The sequence below is a fragment of the Diadema setosum genome, chromosome 5 (assembly GCF_964275005.1).
Source record: "Diadema setosum chromosome 5, eeDiaSeto1, whole genome shotgun sequence".
In the NCBI taxonomy this organism is placed as follows: domain Eukaryota; kingdom Metazoa; phylum Echinodermata; class Echinoidea; order Diadematoida; family Diadematidae; genus Diadema; species Diadema setosum.
The window spans coordinates 26,741,296-26,762,120 of record NC_092689.1 but is presented as its reverse complement, the minus strand read 5'-3'; the positions used below and the strand labels follow the sequence as shown (position 1 = coordinate 26,762,120).

At 39.3% G+C, this 20,825-nt stretch overlaps 1 protein-coding gene across 1 annotated transcript in view; it reads left to right on the top strand.

The window, feature by feature from the left end:
* Nucleotides 1–20,825, top strand: part of LOC140229233 (Golgi-specific brefeldin A-resistance guanine nucleotide exchange factor 1-like) — a 46,021-nt gene that overhangs the window by 12,333 nt on the left and 12,863 nt on the right. Inside the window, exons 4-23 of the mRNA XM_072309509.1 lie at nt 3,098–3,229; nt 4,338–4,456; nt 5,154–5,262; nt 6,071–6,174; nt 7,024–7,300; nt 7,929–8,104; nt 9,636–9,798; nt 10,426–10,510; nt 11,429–11,564; nt 12,316–12,507; nt 13,018–13,119; nt 15,100–15,294; nt 15,834–15,990; nt 16,421–16,539; nt 17,124–17,326; nt 17,792–17,915; nt 18,319–18,444; nt 18,949–19,031; nt 19,404–19,640; nt 20,571–20,670. Of these exons, the coding sequence (XP_072165610.1) occupies nt 3,098–3,229; nt 4,338–4,456; nt 5,154–5,262; nt 6,071–6,174; nt 7,024–7,300; nt 7,929–8,104; nt 9,636–9,798; nt 10,426–10,510; nt 11,429–11,564; nt 12,316–12,507; nt 13,018–13,119; nt 15,100–15,294; nt 15,834–15,990; nt 16,421–16,539; nt 17,124–17,326; nt 17,792–17,915; nt 18,319–18,444; nt 18,949–19,031; nt 19,404–19,640; nt 20,571–20,670 (2,939 nt within the window). The remainder of the gene's footprint in view (nt 1–3,097; nt 3,230–4,337; nt 4,457–5,153; nt 5,263–6,070; nt 6,175–7,023; nt 7,301–7,928; nt 8,105–9,635; nt 9,799–10,425; nt 10,511–11,428; nt 11,565–12,315; nt 12,508–13,017; nt 13,120–15,099; nt 15,295–15,833; nt 15,991–16,420; nt 16,540–17,123; nt 17,327–17,791; nt 17,916–18,318; nt 18,445–18,948; nt 19,032–19,403; nt 19,641–20,570; nt 20,671–20,825) is intronic.

The following is a 20,825-nucleotide window of genomic DNA, read 5'->3' as shown; positions in this document are numbered from 1 at the left end:
TCTCTCTTGTCTATATGGACCATTTTTATCATATTTCTTTCTTTCTTGAAAGACGTAATTAAATGTGGTCTACACTAATTAAACTCAAACTGAGGTGAGCCCTTACCATGTAAAGTACAGCAATGAATGATTGGAAATAATGTTCGCTTAAGTTTGGAAGCCATTTCTTTTTTTTTTTCTTTTGGTTTTGCCTTGGTGCCCTTTCAAATTTTTGAGTTTTGCCTTGGTGCCCCTCTGACTTGCCTTGCTGCCCTTAAAAAAATATTGCGAGAGAGTGCCCCCAAAACCAAAAATTGCCTGCCCCTAAAACTGGCGAAATTCAAGGCCTGAATTTGCATTGATACTGAAAGTTTGAGCTATTTTGGTCAATGTATAGTGGAGATATAAGAAGGTGAAATTTTGGTGAAAATGAGAACACCCAATTTGCACTGCCTCGATGACGGTTGAAAATTCAAAACGTTTCGTGGGAGTTAATCGTAGTCGTCCACTGCAACTGCATACAATGTAAGTACAGTACTCTCCGCTTAATTGGGTAGTGTCAAACAGAGCCCCTCCCCTGAGATCTCGGCCATCGGTGGTGCAATCGCGATGAAATTTTGCATGCGTGAGACCCGCATCATAATCTACAAGATTGTGTCATAAGATTTTTTGAAACAATCAATTTCTAATTTTAATTAATTAATCATGCAAATTAAGCTCAAGATGTTATTTTAGCCTAATTAAAAGCATTGAGAGTCTAATTTTTGATCTGTAAATCTATTTTAGCATATTCAACAATTGTACATCACAAAAACTTCCGAAACTCATTTCAATTCTTATGTATTTTATTGGTTTCAGAATTTCTTATGTATTTCTGTGTTTTTCAACTTTTGTTTTTTCTTTGTTTTTTCATTGGAAATTGTCACTGACCACTTTTCTACCATAATTAGTACAAAATTAATCAATGAAAGTGATTAATTGTAAAAATAATCAGGTTTTTATAACTTTCATGACAGAGCACTGTTTTCCATAGGAAATGTACACAAAATCACAAAATTGTGCCCATTTTGGGGCGACATTCCGTTACAAAAATGGGCGTGGCTTCGCAAAAGTATGCGCGGACGTTGCAAATTTGGTCTCAAAAGTTGCGCGAGACTTGAACGAAGAAAGTCAAGAAGCCTCGCGACGAGGCCTTCTCGCGTTACAGAATTATAGCGCAAAACGTCGAGGGGGGGCGGATTCCGCCCCCCCCCCCCCCCCCCCCCCCCCGGCCCTTTTAGGGTTAAGAGAATCCACCTTTCAAAAGAACTTAAGTTGGATACAAATACTGGCATCTACTGTACATGCTGCTGCATAGGATGCAGGGTGCTCTACAAATGTGGAGGGTACTAGTCTGATCTTGTGTATGGAAGCACATATATACATGATTAGTAATGACAGTGTAATCAATCTGAGCGGTATCTTTCCTGCCACCAAATTCATCAGCCATATGTTATAGGCAATGCTTGCGATGAATGTGCTCTGAGAGCATACATTCACTGATTTTTTTTTTTTTAATGACATCACAAAAATGAAATATGATTGTTTACAGATAACAGAACTTTTTTTTTTTTTTTTAACAAAAAGAGAGCATGAAAAAAAAAAGCCCTCATTACTCAACCATGATAAATACTGGTAAGACCAGCTTATGGTAAATGAGGCTTAAGAATTGCTTCTTGGAGACAGTGATTGATATTTGACTGTACAATGTATTTGTTCAGAAAAGAAAAGAATGAGGAAAGATGAGAAAAATGTAATATGTCCAGTGTGATTGAAAATTAGAGGGAGAAATGTGTTTCAAGTGAAATGAGTGCAACATATGTATGAAAAAGAAAAGGCTCAATTCCAAATAACTTCTATTGTTGATTTTAAGTGCTGCTGACATGTGCATTACTTATAATTGCATCAACATGTCATGTCTCTTTGATGTTAAGCTATCGAAAATAAAATATACATTGCATATACTCAGAATGGATCTACGCATGTAACTTACATATTGTGAAAAAATGAAATATGTCTGAGTTTTTTTCAAGATTCTAAAAGTACTTACAGAAGGGCATTTGACACTTCTCATGGAAACATAATTCTTTATTTGTAAGATATAGTATAATTCTTGGCACAAACTATATGAAATGAATGATTGATCTATAATTCGATGTCTATACAGGAATAATTTGATAAGCTGGTCTAGTTAAATATGGAAGGGAAGCCTTGATATGATTTTTAAGCTTACAATAGTTTGCACCGAAGGTATTTTATTGCTTGTGAGAACGATATCAAATTCATGTCGATACTACAGTTAGAATCTGCCTTCGATTTTCTCAGGCCATTTGCAGTAGGTGTAATGTAAGATCAATGTGTGACTATCATACATTCATAAGGTAGCAATCTGCCTTATGAATGCTAAGTCTGTAGGCGATGAGACAGCCTGTGCTAAATTCCCAGGACGTGCATAGTAAGACCTTACTGCATCAGTATGCATGAGATGGGTACCCAGACATCGGTGTTTTAATTGGATGGTATTCCCCCATGGCCCAGAGTACATGTATGTGCGATGATAGTTGTTATAAAGTAGGCTGCTTTCTAACTTGCAGAGCTAATGAGCCAGAACATTAACAGACTAGGCGATAATGTATCCATGTAAAAGAGGTTGCCTGTCCTTGTCTGCTCCGAACGTACAGGAAATCAAATGCAGGATGTGATATGTCATTTATTTTATTCAATTTTTCATTTTTGTTGTTGTTGTTGTTGCTTGTGACTGAGTTGTGATCAACTTACTGACCTACATATGTGAGTAAAACATCAGAAAACATTATACAGAGTCTGCAATGAATTAAAAGTTATTTGCAATAGACTGTTTTATATATATAAAACTACATCTGTGTGCTAGTTTATGAATTTATGAGATTAAAAAAGAAAAGAAAAGATATTGATGTAAATGAATAGATAGGCCAGTCTGTCAACTTGTAATTATACCAATTTGTGTAATTGGAAGTTTTGAAATTTCTAATACAGAGTGCCTGTTGTGGAAAGAACTGCTCAAGTAGTTTTCAATCTTCTGTTCCATCTTCCTTCACAGACCTCGGTGCCATCGAGCCAAATGTTTTTCTGAGCCCATTTCTTGACGTCATCAGATCTGACGACACAACAGGACCAATCACGGGCCTTGCCCTCTCATCAGTCAACAAGTTCCTCTCCTACGGCCTCCTTGGTAAGAAATTTAAATATATAACACATTTTCAGAGAAATCTCCATAGAGTAGAAGTAATGCATCATTTACTTGGAAAGCATTGAGTGTTTATTGACATTTGTGTTTTGGTAGAGGAGCTTTCTTAACTTTGATAACATTTTGCTGCAGCCCAATTTGGTGCTTTATGCATTTCTGTTAAAACACTTTGTATAAACAGAATCGAAGATACTTGGACAGAATGTAGTTGGATGTAACATTGGAATCGATACATACACGCAACATACGATAGAGAAAGTATTTTCAGTTTTTAGTAGTCATCAAATATTCATCTGTGATATTAGTCCAGTCTTGTTAAAACAAATTATATACATATACAGTGTGAAATGCACTCAAGACTACTAAAGTATATATACGTAGTATAAGCATAATTATGTGGTTGTGCTTTGCAATAAGACAAAAATAGATAACATAAAACAAATTTTCAAGGCCTTATAAAGTAAGTTTCCTGATCAATCAAAATCATAAGGTGGCAGAGGTTGGAAAAGTTAAAGGTGTCTCTAACTTGGTTGCATTCAAAATTTATAAATGTATCATTATTTTCACTTTTACTGATTAAAATCAATTAATTTCATGTTGTTTATGATTGGAATAATGTCACTGATGATTTCCATTAAGAAAAACAAAACAAAACAAAAAGTCGAAAACAAAGAAATACATAAGAAATTTCAAAAACAATAAAATACATAAGAAAAAAAATTGATACTGTCGTTTTTTTGATGTACATTCAATAAGAATCCTACAAAGAGTACCTTGACCAAAAATTAGCAGTTTTGGACCTTTAATTACAGATTTACAGCCATTTTTAAAATTTCATGCATAAATTAGCATAATTAATTTATTAAAAATAGATTTGAATAATTGTGAAATCATTACCTATTTAGTTTTATAGATTACCTTGTGGGTGACACGTGTGCCAATTTTCCTTGCGATCACGCGGTCAACGGCCGAGATCTTAAGGGGGGGCCCAATGAGCCCCCCCCGTCCTACGAGGCATCAAAAAAGCCCAGTCTTTTAAGGGTTAAGCTGCTCTTATGTCATGTCCTTATCTATTTGATGTTTGTTCACATAGATCCAACCATAGAGGGAGCTGCACAAGGTATAGAGAATGTAGCAGATGCGGTCACACACACCAGATTCGTGGGAACGGATCCGAGCTCAGATGAAGTGGTTCTCATGAAGATACTTCAAGTAAGGCTTGACTGCCAAAAGTTCTTATACCTTTGAAGTGAAAAAAAAAAGTGAACTTGGGACACAAATTCTTACAGGAAAACAACAATTTTGCACTAAATGAGGCATGCATTAAAATGCATGTTTGTGAAGTTACAGACAAACAGTGCCATGCAGATCTGTGTTTTGATTTGTTACCCTTTGGTGCTTAGGGTTGAATATCTAATTATAACTTTCTGTGAATGCATAACACTTCATGTTAGTATCATGTATGGTACGCATCTCAGGATGATTAATTTTCTGCTGAATGTGTATAGGTAATGACCAGTGATGTGATAATTAAATTTAGGGACCTGGTATAATGGGGATTCATGGGTGGCCCAATTTACTCGCTGCCCACCTGGGTACATTCAAAAACCACAAATAGCACCAGTCAGCAAATACATGTATCGAAGCGTAAGCTCATTGGTAACGGTCGACTCCAGAGGAGATTCTTGAGCTGTGTGTTCTTACATCGAGATCAGTGATGAAGCTGTACATAATTTGTTACGTGGGTTCTCAAATAAATCTGAGCCGGGCCAGTTTTCCCTCTCCGTGAATCCTTATGCTACCAGGTCTTTAACACCTTAGAGATTAATTGGTTTGAAGTGAATTTTTAACAAAAACAGTTTTCAGGCTAAATTTGCATTGATCGAAATGTTTCTCTTGGATATGTCAGGTGCTGCGAACTCTTCTCCTGACACCAATCGGCATGCTGCTGTCCAATGAGGCTGTGTGTGAGATCATGCCCTCCTGCTTCCGCATCTGCTTTGAGCTCCGTCTCAGTGGTATGTGCTAATATGGAGACGATATTTGAAATTTAATTCATCTTTCGAAATATCTATTATGCTGCATTTACATTGTACACCATGTTTCTGGTGGACAAGGCAGTTATGTTTGAGGCCTTCGTAGACAAAAATGGGATGGGTTTAGGACAATACGGGGAAACAGGATGGGCAAACGTGACAAGCAGTGATTGCTGCGGATGCCCTGCCAGATTTTTAAACAAAAGAAGAAAAAAAAAATTGGCCATGGCAGTTGCAGTGCTAATGAGAAACCTAGTAGGCCATAGTAAAAGTGAGTGAACGCAACAAAACATAACAGCACGGCAAACGGGGCTGCTACATGTGGCTGTTGGGAACATAGTGTAAATGTGGCATTACAGGGCAGTCCTCTGTAATACTGTAGATTAATGATTTACTGTGCACATTACTTGTGTGGCAAAAAAAAATGTTTCGAACTACATGTTGGGGAGATAGTAACCCTTTCTTCACCAGACCTTGATGGCTGCTATACAAAATCTATGGGAATGTGTGTTTACTTACACTCCTGTAATGTAATGTATTGTCAAAATTGCAATATTCCAGATTATGTCATTACTTTAATACTGTCATGTCATATCTTACTTTCATCAGATGGTAACAGTCGACTTTAATCTTATGTGTGAAAAGTACATTGTACTCACATGTTTCTGTTGACTAGTAGAAACTTGTCATTTGGTACCGTGTAGATTTGGTTAAAACATTCACTTCACACATTGTATGATGTGGTGAAAGGTGATGTATCATGTTTTTTTTTTTTTTGATCCTCCGATAGAGCTGCTGAGGAAGTCTGCAGAGCACACCCTCAATGACATGGTCCAGCTCCTGTTCTCTCGCCTACCCCAGTTCAAGGAGGAGAAGATCTCCGGCCTCAGAAAGGTATTGTAGTCAGAGTGATGCAATAGAAAGAGGGGAAATGTACACAAGGCAACACTTCACGAGTTTCAGAAATTTAATGTCCCACTGGTTTGGGCCTTGAGCTACATGACTGTTACGTTTACTTGAGCCCATGCCTTACTGCACATTTTGTGCCCTTTTTGAATACAATCAAGCCTTTCTTAAAAGGCTACACAAAGGAGAAAAAAAGTGGCTGTTACAAACAGGGGGCTGCTATAGACAGGGTCTCGTAACATGGCATTCTCTCAGTGATATTTTGTTTTTAGTGGATGGCAGGTGGTTGTTACAGACAGCTGGCCGCTAAAGCAGGTGTGACTATATATCTCTGCCATGCTCTGCCCTTGTCCATTTAGCTTTTACCAGGGGAAGTTCAAGTAGGTTTGACCAGCAATTGGTCTTCCATCCCATCCAGAAGAAGCATTTTTGTTTTGGATCTAGCCATAAACAAAACAAAAAAACAACAACAAAACAACAAAACAAAACAAAACCAGGATAACCACCCACTGTTGGGACTTCAACCTGAACAAACCTTCATAAGAATGCATTTGTGTAAAGCTCTTTTCAATTTCCTTTTCTTCCATTCCTAATTTCTTCTTCACTATGTGCAGAATAAAGAGTTTAATTGGGAATTAAACACATTTTTTTTTTTAAATCATGAATAACTGGAATGGTGGTGTTGATGATGATTGCAATTTTGATTATGTGTTCAGTTCTGATGAATATTTGCAGCTGGATGGTGTTGCTGTATATTGCCCGTCAATGATGTGAATGTGACTACTTTGTATATATGTCATTCAAGCCTCAAATCATATTTCTCTCATTCCTCAACAGTTAAAGATGAGGGCAGGTGGTATCGGAGACACCTCTAGGAGGCGCCGTTCGCGGCAGTCACCCAAGGTGAGGCCGAGGAAGGACCGGCTATCCACCACGCCCATAGAAGAGACCGCATCCACACCCTCCCCATCCCATTCTGCCCCACCGTCTGGCTCGGCCCAGACCAGTAGCCAGCCTCCAGCGGCCTCCTCCCCCAGTCCTGTGGCAGGGGAGTCAGCCTCGGTTCAGACTGCTGGAGGTGTGAAGAGCATTCCAGAGGAGAAGACTGGGGGAGGTGAGTGAATTGATGCTGGAGACCTGATATCAGTTGAATGAAAAAGCATCATTACTGTAAATGCAGACATTTTCGTGGTACATTAATTTTCATGTATTTCTCGCTACTTTTAAAACCTGCAAATGTATCGTCTCAATTTTATCTGCATATTTCTAATGAGTTGACAGTTGCAGAGCACAAATTCAAGAACCCACAAATATGTCTTTGAGCTGCTCAGTGTGAAAAGCTAATCGCATGAAAATATCAACTTTTACAGTATGCAGGATACAACAGATATGGCACTAACTACATAGATCTTGAGAGACAAATGCTCATGAAGATTCTTTTTCGTCATGATGAGATGGGGAATCTGTTGGAGTAATCTTGTGTGAGATTATGATGATGATTGACTTCTTTTTTACAGTCTAACTTTCTGGTTACATACCTCAAATGTCTATGGTTTCTGTTTCAGTCATAAGCAGAAGATCATATTTAATCACATGATGTAAATTGTGCACTTTTATATTCATTTTTTATTGTGTGTTGGTCTTTTTAACCGTTGAGTTAGAAGGTTGGTGTATTGTCAGTTGTTGTTTTGGGGATTCTGTTGTTTCAACGTAATTTGTCCGTTATCGTGTTTACCCATCAGACAATGTGGTAGATGATGTTGCCAGTCGGGACTCGGAGAGACCCAATTCCCTTGCCCTGTCGGAGCCTCCCGATGGCGCTGTTGACATGAAAGACACGCTGGCGTCAGACTGTGAGACACCCAAGATGAGTGGAGTCATTTCTGTTTCCGGTGACCAGAGAAGTGATGAGAGCAAGGTCAGAGAATAATTTGAATATGTCTGCATCGTATCAATCGCTTCAATGGAGGAATGTAGCCTCTGTATCATGGCATAATTCTGTGTTTTGAGGTGCATTTGCCAGTTTAAAACCAGGTCCTGTACATGTGTCCTTTGAAGAACTTCACCTATTGTAAAATGTTTAACAGTCAGTCCGCAGCACCCGATAATTCGCTCGTATTTATTCAACTCGTATGCAAGCCCGCTTTAGGCTTGCATACGTAATGAGCTGCGTAAGGGGATTTTGTCCTTAGGCTTTCGGCTACAAAAATACACCTTATGTTCACAAATTTGGTATCAAATTCAAGGAAAATATGTAAACTATCGTCACATGTTACTCAAATTATTGTAAATGAAAAATTTCATAGCGTAATTTGAGCTTGAAAAATGATGAAAAAAGTAATTCGTGCAGTACACTTTCAAGACGTCAAAAAATACCAAATTCACCTTGCGTCTCAATGAAAATGCTTTATTTGGTAGTCCATCTCCTAATCTTTGTATCCATGTAAATATCTTGACAATTTGTTGCTTAATCCGGTCAGGAACCAGTAAAATATACATCGATGTCAGTGCTGATCAGCTTGAAACCGTGCAATCTCAAGAGTAAGCTCTCTCATTGGACAGCGCCTGCACTCAGCGCTTGCATTACGTCATTACGCTGCTACATAACGGTTTCATGCCACTTGCGGTTTCTTGGCACGCGTGTAGTTCAAGCGCTGAACGCACGCACTGTCCAATGAGAGAGCTCTTTCGCACCACTGTACACTTAGTGCGGAGCATACTTCTGGCTTAGGAGTGAATTTTACAGACATTTCAAAACGGAAAAACTAGTATAAATCATGCTTGCGTCTCCTTGACTCCAATATATGATGAGTATCTAAGTTTCCTCTCTACGAAAAAGCCAAAATCAGAAACAACAGTTTCTTAATCCGGTCAGGAACCAAAAAAGAACTTTAGGTGACAAAATCTTCCGTGAAAAGCAGGTAAAATTTACGCAAATTCAACTGATTATATAGTCATGATAAGATCCGATGTTACAGGCAAATTTAGTATCAAAATAAAGATCAAAGTCTGGAAAACAATTTACCGTGGCTTGTAGCCATGACGAATGTATGTACAAGTCGCTACACTGTGAAAACCATAGCCCTATCAAAGTCTCACAAAATCTCGCACGACGAGACACCTTTCGAACGCAAAGATCGTCAACGAGAGTGCTGAATAAATCTTGCCGGATCAGCTCATTAGCATACGTGCTGCGGACTGACTGTTAATGCCACTTTTTAAATCGACACATCATCAGCGCATAGGCTCAAATTGGAAACCAGTGAAAATTATGTTGTCATATTTTTTGTTAGACTGTCTGTATCTTGCACAAGTATTAAGAAAGTGGTAGCATGCATGTGGATGTGTGTTGTATCCCCTGTTACATAAGCTGCTGTTGTGGCAAGTAATGGACCACTGTTTTCAGACTCGTTACCTGAATCCAATATTTTCCTTTTCATCCTCGACAGACTGAAGAGGGAAAGCTGCCGTCGGCGGATCCCGAAAAGGCTGACTCCGGGTGTGATGGAGCGGAAGACACAGAATCGAACACTGACACGGCGTCTCTGCATGAATCGGAATACGTCAACACACAGGGAGTGCGCTTCACCCCTCAACAGAAGCAGAAAGATGGTATGAAACAAAAAGAAACGACTTATTAGCTACGGACTGTTCTTATAGGTTTCCAATGCGTGGGATAGTTTAACGAATTTGTCTTTTGAAGTTCAACTTTTGTGTTATCACAGTCCATCCAGATGCACATTTTTACACGGTACTTACACCCTTACTATATTAGAATGCAAGATCTGTGTGTGCAGAACTTTGGATTAACATTCTTTGAAGAGAGTGGGACATGATTTTGTACTGCGAAGCAGAACTTTTCCTTTGCCCTTCTTTACAACATGAAAAATAGAGGACAAGAATGGATACGGGGCACATAAAAGTCATCAAAGTCATAAGTAAATCATGGTCATTTGCTTATAGATAGTGTTCAATTATACTTGTCATTAGATTATGCACAAGCAACATGATGATAAGTATAAAGGTGAATAGTGAAGATATCTGGCCAGAGCTAGAGATCTTAGCTTTCAGTACACGTGAACAACAGGTTAAGGTGGAGAGAGGCGTTTTATTTAGTGTCATACTTGCTAAGAGTGTACCAATGTAGGTTCATGGTTGTCTTGAGATGTTTGTGAGAAGAGCCAAATAGACAACGATTATCACAACTGTGCCTTACTTTTTACCTTCATTTCTGCACAGGTGCCGGTCCTCCTGTTCCATATGGCTTGCCCTGTGTCAGGGAGCTTCTTAGGTTCCTTATATCACTCATCAACCCATATGATAGGTAAGTTTGCCTTCTCCAGGATCACATCAACCTTTTACTCTGTCTTCTTTTCTTTATTTATTTCTTTTCCTCTCCATTTCTCTCTATCTCACTTTCTTTCTCTTTCTCTCCCCCCCCCCCCCAAAAAAAATTAACACATTTAACCCTAACTAGGCCGGGGGGGGGGGGGGGGATTAAAATCAATTATTAATATAATTTCTTGTTCGGAACAATGTCGCAAACAAGTTTCATCGAAAAAACAATGAAAAACATAAAGTCGAAAAAAAAAGAAATACATAAGAAATTCAAAAAACAATAAAATACTTAAAGAAATTTTTTCTGATGGCACAATTTTTTTCTCTTATATTTGCTCAGGACACTAAAAAGAATATTTACACAAAAAATGTGCCCATTTTGAGCTTTATTTAGTGATTTATACCAAATTGTCTGATTTCATGCATCATCATGCATAAATTAGCATAATTTAGCATAAATGATCATTTTTTTCTAAATTTAACTTCATGGTACTTTAGATTACATCATAGGCAATGTGTGTGCCAATTTTCGTCGCGGTCGACGGCCGAGATCTGGAAGGGGGGCCTGGGAGGCCCCCCCCCCCCCCCCCCCCCCCCCCCGGCTCTCTGATCTTCCTAAATAGCCCGGCCTAGTTAGGGTTAAGTGAGGAATTACACATTTTTGTTTAAATCTGTACTCCTGTTTGAATAGTTTTTGCAGAGGTAAACTCTGTAAGATATGGGAGAGTGAGTTCAAAGGTTGGCATGTACAACCTCCTATGGAAGCAGTCTTGGAATATCACATGAACTGTTATAGCATGAATCATAAAGCAGTGTGCAAAGGATTGATTGTGACACTGAGTGGATGTTTCATGCTAAAAATATGCTAATTCTTTTCCATCTGATGTCTTCTTTCATCCCACAGGCATAACACCGACCTAATGATGCACATGGGACTGAGTCTGCTCACCGTTGGCATAGAAACGGGATGTGATCACATCCCGTCCTTCTCAGCCCTCATCGCTCTCGTCAAGGATGAAATGTGCAAGAATCTCTTCGCAGTAAGTTTGCAATGGCAAGGCATTGAGCAAATGAGTCTATGAAGCTTTACTTAGATCATCATGTTCAACTATGAATGATATATTGTGGTTATTTCTTGAAACTTCTCATTTGTTTGGAGTTACAAAGGCAGGCATTTGAAAGGTGTCTCAACAGTTGAGATCACTCCTTATGTACAGGAGACTCGGATTATGTCTGTAATTTGAGCATATTGTTTGCTTTGAGTTACTGTAGTATGTGCAATTAAACTCTTTAGTGTGACAAAAGTCATGACAGGGCTGCTCTTTCTCTTATGTCAGATGACACTAGTCATTCGATAGCACAAAAAATAAAACATTATTTGTATCAGGCACTAATATTCTACTGGTTTTCCAAACTAACAGAATCTGTCAGAATGGATTGTAAGAAAATTTTGTCGCTAGGGCGACAAGACTTTGTATTTCAAATTTTGGTGAAAATGACTTTTTTGGATTAATGGTCAGATAATCATATTGGTGATGTCCTGTCCAGTCCTAGCTGTCTTACCCCCAAAATGAAGCCACCATGGCATGTCAAAGGAAAGGCTATCCCATTTGATATAGTGCTTTCGCTGCCATTCTTATTTGCTCTCCTGAACTTTTGACATTTTGTAGATATGAGGTCTTGTCACCCCAGCGGCGATTTGCCAGTGTGTAAAACCACCACTGATTAGCCATCAGTTTGTGTCCCTAAAGCGTGAAACCTTTTTTTTCCCTCTCTTTATATCATGCGCAGCTTCTTCAGACGGAGAGGCTGTCCCTTTTTGCCTCTTCCCTCCGAGTCTGCTTTCTTCTCTTTGAGTCAATGCGCTCTCATCTCAAGCTGCAGCTGGAGATGTTCATCCAGAAACTGACCGATATCATTGTCTCTGAGTCGCCCCGCATCCCCTATGAACAGAAGGAGATGGCACTCGACACACTGGTCCAGGTATATACTTTGCTGTCTGTTACTTGTAGTCCTTCCTTTATCGTACAAGGAAGAATATTTGGGGAGAGGGCGGAAGTCTTGCGCTCTTTCACTCGACAAGTTAACATCACTGTTTCTTAAGTATGGGTCACATCTGAAAAATTATTCATGCATTGCATGCAGATTTGATGAGCAAATCAAATGGAGGAAAATCCATAAATATAATGATTAGGATGCTTTAGAGAGCTCCCTTTCAACCCCTCCTCCAACCTACTGTATGTAATCTTCCTTTCTTGAATCACATAAACACTTTTATACAGAAGGCAACAAAATTGCCAATTAAGAACATCATATTTAGGGGAAGAGGGGTGTCTTTCTCCTTGTATCGATATCAATTAAATATGTTGCTGCTAGTAACATCATACAAATTATAGTATAGATGTATAGATGGTAGTAAAAGAAGTCTTTTCTCTTCATATGTTACAAAGTTTGTTGAGGTGTAAGTTTATGAACTGTGTGCCTATATTGCAGCTTTGGAAGATTCCGTCCCTTGTTTCCGAGCTCTACTTGAACTATGACTGTGATATCTACTGCAGCAATCTGTTTGAGGATCTCACCAAACTGTTGTCAAAGGTACGTTGTCACTCAAGCTGCATGCAAATCATTTTGACTGACTGTAGTGGATACTGTGGACACCATCTGGCTGTTCTTGTGTATGAAATACGATACCATTCATTTGCTTGATGATATGTGACCCGCGACAACGGTTTCAGGCAAAAGTCGCAAGAGCAAATTCCCTCCTAGGCGGGGCACAAAGATTTTTACCATAATTTTTGTCGATTTGGGTTTTTTGCATAAATCGAATCTTTGATATGTTTTCTACATCTACATGAAATTTCATAGCATAAGACTACGTCTTTCCTATCGAAAATGGAATTTTAAGCACCCTATGTTGAATCGCACTCGTCAGTTTCGAGCTTCTTTCGAACGCCGCGCCAATATCCCCAGCGTTGCTACGGCGCAGGGTCTCGCATGCGATTGGCTGGTGCGTCGCACACATTTACATAATTCGGCTTTCGGAGACACCAGTTGCAGCGTTTTGGGAATGCTTTGTCCACGCGTGCATGATTACAATGTACATGCTCCATTGTTCTTGCTATAGTGGTTTATACGCTCGCTCTGTAGTGCGTGCTCTTCGTTTGGCTTTCTATCCAAACTATTCTACCGCAATGTTCGACAACGGAAGTGAAACAAAAAATCATGTAGCACGACATAATCGTGTAAAAAGAAAAAAAAAAAAGTCTACTTGTACATGTAGTAAAAATTATGACAGCAGACTGACTCAAGGGAAGGATGATGAGAGGAAAGGAGAGGTCACATGTAACCTGTTATATTGAAATACTACACATCAAGATCGCACCAAACTAACGAGTCGTACGTGTTTGTTTCTTTGTTTTGATATAATCAACACCACCGATCAAGGCAACATATGCACGGCTTGTAAAAACAAATCAAAAAGGAAGCGTGACCCTTGCCAGCTCTGGCATTTTTCTGCCTTCAAAAGGGTCGCCAATGATAAAGTCAAATCAACAACAATGAAAACGCGATTTGTAAATGTGTGGATTCGCCACCCGCTCCTGTTACATGCACCAGATCATGGTGTGTGGATGCCATTGCGTAATGCGTGCACCATACACATGTACACCATACGTGCAATTATCGTATCCGCCATCTTGAAAGACGTACTGGTAAAACGAACCCGAGCGAACCGCATTGTTTTCCGGCTCCATACGCTGAGCTCCGAGGAAGGGTGCCCGGGAAATTTGACTCTCTCAGTGAGCCAATCAGAAGGCGATGTGGTTGCTAGAGGCGGAGCTTCACATCGATTGGCACCATCGTACGGATGGGTGATTCTCACCTCGCATCGCCGCTCGGACATTGTCTTTGAGTAAGAGGTGAATCTTCAAAGCCCGTTTTCTCGCAATTTTGTCTGGCTAACAACATAAAAAGTGCATTTTATTTCGCTTTCTATGCCCACTTATGGTGCCGAAGAATACAAGTGTTTTATATCAATGCAAAGCTTAGGAAATGGGCAATGTGATTCAGTGAAAAAATGAATTTTCAAAATGCCCGACTTTTGCCTGAAACCGTTGTCGCGGGTCACATATGATCGTTGATATGTGTATTTTGATTATTTCAGTACAAATTCAGCAGTTTCCATATTTGTATTGTTGGAATGTAGTGTTATCACTTTTATGATGACATGATTAGAGCTGCACAAATGAATTATTCAGGTTCAGGTTGATATACGAGTTGAAAATATGGTGCTTGTGATGCTGGGTTCATGTATAAGTTTCTCAATATTATTGTCGATTTTATGTTTCAAATTTCATTTTGTGGAAGGGTTTTGCAGACATAAATGCTTGCCAAAGGGCAATGCCCACAGAATGCGATGCCCACAGAATGCGCATGAGAGATAACAAATGTGTGAAGGAGTGATGGTAAATGTCTAAACTTACATTCTGTATTGCTTGATGTGGAATATCTGGCAAAGGTGGATATTTTGAAAGCATCTACCAATGGATGTCACACTACTTCCTCACCCCTTCCCAGAATGCATTCCCAGTGTCAGGCTCTCTCTACACCACCCATCTCCTGTCACTGGATGCCCTACTGGCCGTGGTGGACAGCATCGAGGCTGGATGCCAGCAGAGAATTCTCTCCACCGTGTCCTCCGTCACGTCAGACGCTGCCGAGAGATTTGCCACGACGGCGTCCGACGGGGGAGTCACGATACAGGTGCAAGAAGTGAGTAGTGTCATACTCCAGCACTGCCTCCCTCACTTGTTATACTGGAAACAGTCAAAGTTAGTTTGATTTGAGCTCTTAGTTTTAAATTTCCATACTTTTCAAGGTGAAGATTTCCAAAACCTAGACAGATCAGGTGTCTGTAGTAAATATGAAGAGATTTTATGGAGGTGAATCAATTAGATTTTTGCCGTGCTAGTAACAGCTGTAGTGATTTTGATCTGATTATGCCAATGATGATGATGATATCCAAAGTAAAGATGATGATGATGAACGTGGTGTTGAAGATGCAGATGGTAAAAATTATGATAATGATGAAAGCAGTTGTAATGATGATGGTAATGAAAATGGCAGTAATGACAATGATGATAGTTATGAATGCTGTAATATTATCTATGCAGCTATGAATTTTATTTGTGCAATGTTCCAATTTAAATACCCATGTCTTTCCCTCCGAGGTTGTCCAGTCTGTTCAAATATCAATTTACCAACGAAAATGACTGCACAAGGTATGTTTGTCATGCTTTTCCACTTGCCAGGCTGCTGATGAAAACGACACAGAGTGTGCATCCCAACATGAGGCATCAGAACCTGATTCGGCCCAGGGCCAGAATGCATCTTTTGGTCCACCAACAACAGGGTATGCCATGGGTCAGGCCATGGCTAGTATGCTCAAAGACAAGGATGATTTAGCAGGTGAGGTTAAAAACTTATTTTTCTAATGTTAGCACAACTGTGATATAAATGGTCAAATGCTGAGTCTTCGTATGGTATTAAACTTCTATTTATCTTTATTCAAGAATGGAAGAGATTTTTTTAATGGACAGTGTAGATGTGTGGAAACTCCACCTCTAAATTCACACTCTGTGTTTGGTAGTTTTGGTAGAACTTGAGAAATTTATGTGAAATTATATTTCACAAATGACATTAGATGTCTTGTTTTGGGTTAGGGCTACTTGACAATGATAGTGTTTTCACTGTACCTTATGTGTCATTTCCCTTTGCTGTGCATGTAAAGCTAACCTAAATGTGATGTCATCCATGTGGAAAGATAGTTATGTGCTTTGGTGCCCTCTCTGCCCTATGTTGAAAGCAAACATTGCCTGTTTTTTTGTGACATCCACAGCGAAGGAAAGGAGTGAAGATTCACCGGGGATGAGTATGAATAGGAAGAAGAGTCGGTATACTCCGTCCCTGAGTCTGCCCTCGCTGGAAGAACTGGCCAAACTCAAGCACAAAAAGAAGGTGTGTTCACACAGCTGTTGTGTCTTTCAACTTGATGTAATTTCCTAGAGCTCTGTAGCAAATTGTGACAGCAAATTGTGGCCATCTTTGGCAAATGCTTCCAACATTTTATGTTGCATCATGTTTCAATATTATAGTCCTACATTTTTTTGTTGTTGATTTGTTTTTGTTTTGTGTGATGTGCAATGTGCCAGGAGAACAAGGCTTTGTTGAAAATAGAGCTGATTTTGAATGTTTGAATAAACAAAGTAAAACAAAGTTGTCCTAATAAAAGTTGGGTCCTACCTTTTATCAGGACTATTTTGTTTTTTAACATCTAGGCCATTTCAAAACTGATTTTAATCAAATAAACATTGAATACCCCGTAGAATTGTATGCCCTGTATTATTTCATGTAAATGGTATCTGATTATCTAGCAAAAAGGAAAAACTGGAATCTCCATCTCAACCAAAACTATACAATCCCTTTAATATTTTCTCTGCTTTGCATTCGCATACTATCTCTTCATACTACCCATACTCTTGTGTCTCCATTCATCTTCTTCAATCTCTTCCCCTTGTCCTCTCCCATCTTGTCCATTGCAGTTGTTCCAGGCGGGCACGGAGCTGTTCAACCAGAAGCCGTCGCGAGGCATCGCATTCCTCCAGGAGAACGGCCTCCTACCCAGCCCCTCCAATCCTGTTGCCATAGCACACTTCGTCAAGGAGAACCCCCACGTGGACAAGAAGATGATTGGGGAGTACATCAGCAGCAAGAAGAATGCCAAGATTCTCGATATATTTTTGGAGTAAGTGAGAGTGAAATCCAGAAGAGGTATAATTAATTTGTATGTGGCTGAGAAAATCTGCTGGAAACAAGGATACTATACTTTGTGGGAATTCCCATCCTTGAGAAATAACTCAAGCAAAACCTCTGAAGTCATGTAGAGGGATGATTGTGTGTGCTGAAGTGAATTTGTTTTGTTGAACTTATTCAGTTCAAGTGTATTGTGAATTGGTACTAGCTAGGATGTATGGCATGCTTTTGAACCATGGGAAACACTTTCACCAACTTCTCTGCAAGCAGTATGCTCCACATCCATGACCTTCTCTGTTTCCTTTCTTACCCTGGTGGTATTCCACTGCATTCAAGTACCTAGAGTACCCTCTTTATCTGCTGCACTGAAGCTACATGTGTAAAGGTGCCTGTCTGTCTCCACTTATGTTTGGGTGTTATTTTCAAGGTTTTCTTCTCCCACTTCTTATTTCCTCAGTCTGTTTGGATTCCAAAACACAAGAATAGACGAGGCCCTGAGGATGTTGTTGGAAGCCTTCAGATTACCCGGGGAAGCCCCTGTCATTCAGCACCTCTTGGAGAACTTTGCAGAAAAGTGGCATGTGAGTACTGGAACTGGTGTCCTGTTATCATCCCATAATTTACACCATTTTAGATGTAGTGATATCTATATATTTGATATTTCAGAATTATCTATGCCCTAGAAATTGTAATTTTTTATTAGATGAACTGGTTGAGCATGTTACAAGGCATCTTAGATTTGAATTCTCTTGTAGCATTGTATAAAAGCAAATTTACTTGCAAATGGCAGCCACTATTTTCATACACATTTCGGTAGATCTGGTCAAAATACATCCAGATATGAAGTCTAATAATAAATGTGGGACATTCCAATATCCCAATGTAGCAAATTTTGTCCCCCTCATAAGATATGGTACCAGATAATTTGATAATCCTTGGAAGACAGTGATTCTTGATTTGTGTAATTTCTTGTCACCCTCACAGACGTGCAATGGCCATCCGTTTGCTAACCATGATGCTGCGTTCACTCTTGCGTATGCTGTCATCATGCTGAATGTCGACCAGCACAATGACAATGCAAAGAAGCAGAACATTCCCATGACTCTGGCAGTGAGTGTTCTCCCCAATTTACCAGCAGTTTCATACTTCATTATTTTCTTTTGTTGGACACATATTAAATTCAGTTCACTTAAGTTTTACTTCACTTCACTTCAATTCAGTTAAGTTCAGTTCAGGTCTATTTAGCTCAATTCAATTCAAATCAATTTAATTGAGTTTAATTCAGTCCATTTCAGTTCATTTGATTCAATTTGATTCAATTCAGTTCAATTCAAGTATACCCATGTTACATTTAGTTCAGATTAAAAAAAAAAAATTATATATATACAGTAATCAACAGGTAACATTTCGTACAAGCATATTGTGTGTATAGTAAGGTGCTCCCTGTCTGTACGAAATAACCTAAAGGTGACATTTAACATAACCTGAAAAATAGATATTACTGTTATCGGTCTTCTGCTCTTATCACTTTTGAAGTGTAGGGTTATATATGTATACATAATTTGAAACTTATGTATTTATTTTCGTTTGCTTATATTTTTTTACTCATTGCAGAACTTCAAAAAGAATGTCAGCAAAGTGAACGGAGGTCAGGACTTTGATCAAGACATGTTGACTGAAATTTACAATGCAGTCAAGTGAGTAATGGTTCCTACCTTTCATACCAAGATTTTGAAAGCTATGCTACTCATTCATATGCAACTGAACTTTGTCTCCTAGATTTTCACACATAATAAACATTTGCATTTTGATCGCATCGGACAGTGATCAAATCTGGAAGCCAAGTGTTTACAGAAAATGCATTATTATATGACTGCGTACATGTACACATAAATAGAGGGCATTTTAGTTGTATGGGGCAGTTTGGGTACTACGGGGCTAAAGGAATGGCTGAATTTATGCCAGTAATTTCATCGGGTCAGAATCAAAGATTCATCAATTGAGGTATTTGATAGTGAATATGATTTCTTTTCACATTGGGGAAACATTGATCTTTCATCTCTGACCAGGAATGAGGAGATTGTGATGCCAGCCGAGCAGACTGGTATAGTGAAGGAGAATTACCTGTGGCGGATGCTGCTGAAGCGAGGCCACACCACCGACAGCCAGTTCCTGCACATCGAGGAGGGCCGGCTGGACCGGGACCTGTTCCTGCTGGCCTGGGGCCCCACAGTGGCCGCCCTCTCCTTCGTCTTCGACAAGAGTCTGGACGACTCTATCACCCAGAAGGCCCTGGCAGGATTTAGGTATGAGTTTTGTCATTGCACCCCTATATCCACTCTCTCCCTTATTTTATCATTAATGATTTATGAACCACATTTTAGGAAATTATGTATTGGGATTATTCACTGGTATCGAAATAATACACATTATGGAGGCGTATCCGGGCAATTACCCCCCGGCTAAATACTGGTTAGTGGTAAGGTTAGAGTTAAGATTAGGGTTAGGGTTAGGTTTAGTGTTAGGAGTTTGGGTTTGGGTTAGGATTAGGTTCAGGATTAGGATTAGAATTAGGGCCAGGGGAAGGGTCCGGGGTAATTGCCCAGGGGGTAGTTGCCCTAGACCCTATGGAGGACATTAGTGAGAGTTATCCACTGATAACTTTAGCCTTGGAATAATTGAAAACGAGGCAAAGTAAAGTGTGTTTTGGACTGTTTGAATTATTACCGAGGATTGATAATCATTCTGACGTCCTGACCAATTAATGTGCATTATTTGTTTTATAGAGTGGTGATATGATGAAAGTTCAATGGCATTCATTTTCACAAGATTCCCAGACCAGCTCCAGCTCCAAGCTTACTGAACTGCACACACAAACAGCTGTAATGCATTTGTGATACACAGGCAATGCAGCTGAGAGCAGAGAAGCAGTCATTAGTACCGGTCATTAGTGCACTTGTGACCAATGAAAAGTAAAATTAGTCCTTCAGGCAAAATAAGAGACTGGATATGTGGTAGATTTAATCTAGTAATATGACTAGGATCCATATCGATATTTCATGATTTCATTGATTGTCTATGTGGACGACATGTATTGACAAATCATCACTATGGAGGAATATGTTTCTGTCAAAATTCAGGAGTCTGTGACTGGTGACATTTCATTTGCACAAGCAATATTGATTTATCATGACCTAAATGTTCACTGTGCTGTTCTATCCACTTTCTTCATGCAGGAAATGTGCAATGATCTCGGCCCACTACGGTCTTACCGATGTCTTTGATAACTTGGTCATATCTCTGTGCAAATTCACCACGCTGCTTAATTCTCTTGAGGTGAGCATGCCATAAAAGATAGATTATAATAATTCACTGAATATAGAAAGCCTTACCAAGAATGTTCTCACCTGAAGATGTTATAAGTTACTTTTCCCTTTTCAGTTGACAGTTGGAGAAAGGAAGATATTTTGCGTTTAGGAGTTGCCATACTT